Genomic DNA, 3,033 nt, shown 5'->3' with positions numbered 1-3,033 from the left:
GTATTTCCCTGATGATGAGTGATGTTGAGCATCTTTTCATGTGTCTGTTAGCTATCTGGATGTCTTCTTTGGAAAAACGTCTATTCAGGTCTTCCCAATTTTTTAATTGAATTACTCATTTTTTTGAATGTTTTTATAAGTTCTTTATATATTTTGAGTACTAATCCTTTATCACATATGTCATTTGCAAATATCTCCCCCCATTCCACTGGTTGCCTTTTGGTTTTGTCGCTTGTTTCCTTCACTGTACAGAAGCTTTTTTTTTGACGAAGTCCCAATAGTTCATTTTTTTCCTTTTGTTTTCTTGCCTGAGGAGACCTATCTTAAAAGAACTTGCTACAGGTGATGTCAAAGAGGTTACAGCTGGTTTCTCCTCTAGGATTTTAATAGTTTCGTGTCTCACATGTCTTTAATCCATTTTGAATTTATTTTTGTGTATGGTGTATAGCACATGATTTCACTCATGTGGGATTTAAGAAACAAAGCAAAGGAGCATAGGGGAAAAAAGAGAGGCAAACCACGAAACAGACTCTTAACCATCAGTTTGTTCTCTATAGTTCTCAGAGGGGAGGTGGTTGTAAGCTAGATCAAGTAGGTGATCACCATTAAGGAGTGCACTTATTGTGCTGAGCACCGGGTGTTTATGGAAGTGCTGAATCACTAAATTGTACATCTGAAACTAATATTACACTAATATTAACTGGAACAAATAATAAGAAAAAATTAACAAATTTACTGTGATATATTTGACATACAGTAACCTGCACACACTAAAAATGCACAATTTGGAAATTTTCAACATAGGTTCACATAGGAAACTTCCAACAAAATCATGATAATGAACTTGTCCATCCATCACCTGTGAAAGTTTCTTTTGACCCTTGTTTTTGTTTTTGACTTTTTTATTCTGGTAAGAACCCTTAACATGAATTGTACCATTTTAACACATTTTTAAGTATACAAGATAGTACTGGTAACAATGTTGTATATCAGATCTCTAGAGTTTATGAATCAAGTTAATTCACTTCTTGAAGTTTTTGCAAATGTGGGCTTTTAAAAATTTTCAAATACAAATTTTGAAACTATACATGTGGGGTTTTTAAAAATTTCAGATACAACTTTTTCTTTCTTTTTTTTAATTAAACTTTTTATTTTGAGAAAATTGTAGATTATCATGGAGCTATAAGAAACAATACAGAGAGATCTAAATTACATTTTTTCCAGTTTCCTGTAATGGTAACATTTTGAAAAGCTGTAGTACAATATTGCAGGATATTGACATTGATACAGACAAGATATAGAATATTTCTGTCACCGCAAGGATTCCTTATGTTGCCCTTTTATTGGCACACCTACTTTCCTCCTGCTACTTCCTCCCACCCAGCTTCCATAATTCCAGACAACCACCAATCTACTTTTCATTTATATAATTTTGTCATTTCAAGAATATGTAAATGGAATCTTACAGCATGTAACCTCCAGAATTGGATTTTTTCACTAGGCATAGTTCTCTGGATGTTCATCCAGTTTATTTCATGTATCAATACTTTGTTTCTTTTTATTGCTGAATAATATTCTGGGTGTGGAAGTACCACAGATTGTTTATTCATTCACTCCATCGAAAGACATTTGGGTTTTTGCCAGTTTTGGGCTATTACAAATAAAACTGCTATGAACATTTGTGTATAGGATTCGTGTGAATATAAGCTTTCATTTTTCTGACATGGAAGCCCAAGAATGTGATTACTGGATCACAGAGTAGTTGCATGTTTAGTTTTTTGAGAAACTGACAAACCGTTTTCCAAGTGGCTATATCACTTTATATTCCCACTAGCAACAGATACAACTTTTTCACTGCAAATATGTAGGAATCAAGATGACTTTTATATATTGACCTTTGTCCTGTGACCTTGCTAAACTCATTCATTAATTCCAGGATTTTTTTTTTTAGTAAAGTCTTTGGGATTTTCTACACTCACAATCATGTCTTCTGTAAGCACATACATTTTATTTCTTCCTTCCCAATGTTTGTCTTTCTTTCCCTCCAACCAGATTTATTGAACATATGAAAATTATATATACAAAGTGACTTGGACTTGCTACTTCAAAACACGATCCTTTCTTACTAATATCTTGATAACTCGGTCTATTGAGTGTCAAAAAGAAGCTTATTCCAAAATTAATAGAAAAGTGCCCAATGCACGCCAAATGAATGGCCTACCTACTGGAACTTGAATAGTTCTACAAGATAATTAGCATAGGTAGGAGGCAGCCCCTATGACAGGCTGCTGGAGAACTGATATGACATGTTAAGAGGTCATTTTGCACACTGCCACTGTGATGCTGTCATGTTTCTGGATCATAGTGCTCCCAATATCTGATTCTAGACACACCACAGGAGTATCAGTGGGATCTGAGGTTAGCTTGCTGCTTGGTAGTCTAGAACAGTGGACTCCAGCATGCTCATCTGACAGGGTCTCACAGCAGCCCAAATTAAGTCCTTGTGAATCTGTGTGCAAGATTCCAACAGTGGAAGGATTCTTCATTGTGTCCTCCAAGTGCTGCTCCAAGGTTGCCTCCATTCCATCCACTGTCCACCTGGTCTGGGATCCCACAACACATCCAAAGTTTTTTCTTTCTTTCTTTCTTTCTTTCTTTCTTTCTTTCTTTCTTTCTTTCTTTCTTTCTTTCTTTCTTTCTTTCTTTCTTTCTTTCTTTCTTTCTTTCTTTCTTTCTTTCTTTCTTTCTTTCTTTCTTTCTTTCTTTCTTTCTTTCTTTCTTTCTTTCTTTCTTTCTTTCTTTCTTTCTTTCTTTCTTTCTTTCTTTCTTTCTTTCTTGTTTTGCTGCACTACCTACGACTTCCAGTACAATGTTGAATAGAAGTGGTGAGAGAGGACATCGATTATCATGCTGAAATTACAAGAGAAGAATTTGGATTCTCACTATTAAGAATGTTCTCTCAGCTTTAGTTTTTTTCATAGAAACCCTTCATTCAGTCAAGAAAGCACCTTTCTTTTCCTGGTTGCTGAGACT

At 34.8% G+C, this 3,033-nt stretch overlaps 1 protein-coding gene across 1 annotated transcript; it reads right to left on the bottom strand.

The window, feature by feature from the left end:
• Positions 1-2,309: 2,309 nt before the first annotated feature.
• LOC125281870 (ragulator complex protein LAMTOR5-like) lies at positions 2,310-2,582 on the bottom strand. The gene has a single exon (XM_048215798.1). The coding sequence runs from the start codon at positions 2,580-2,582 to the stop codon at positions 2,310-2,312; it is 273 nt and encodes a 90-aa protein (XP_048071755.1).
• Positions 2,583-3,033: the final 451 nt, after the last annotated feature.

Source organism: Ursus arctos, unplaced genomic scaffold (genome assembly GCF_023065955.2).
Source record: "Ursus arctos isolate Adak ecotype North America unplaced genomic scaffold, UrsArc2.0 scaffold_73, whole genome shotgun sequence".
In the NCBI taxonomy this organism is placed as follows: domain Eukaryota; kingdom Metazoa; phylum Chordata; class Mammalia; order Carnivora; family Ursidae; genus Ursus; species Ursus arctos.
This window is presented reverse-complemented; position numbering and strand designations above follow the sequence as displayed.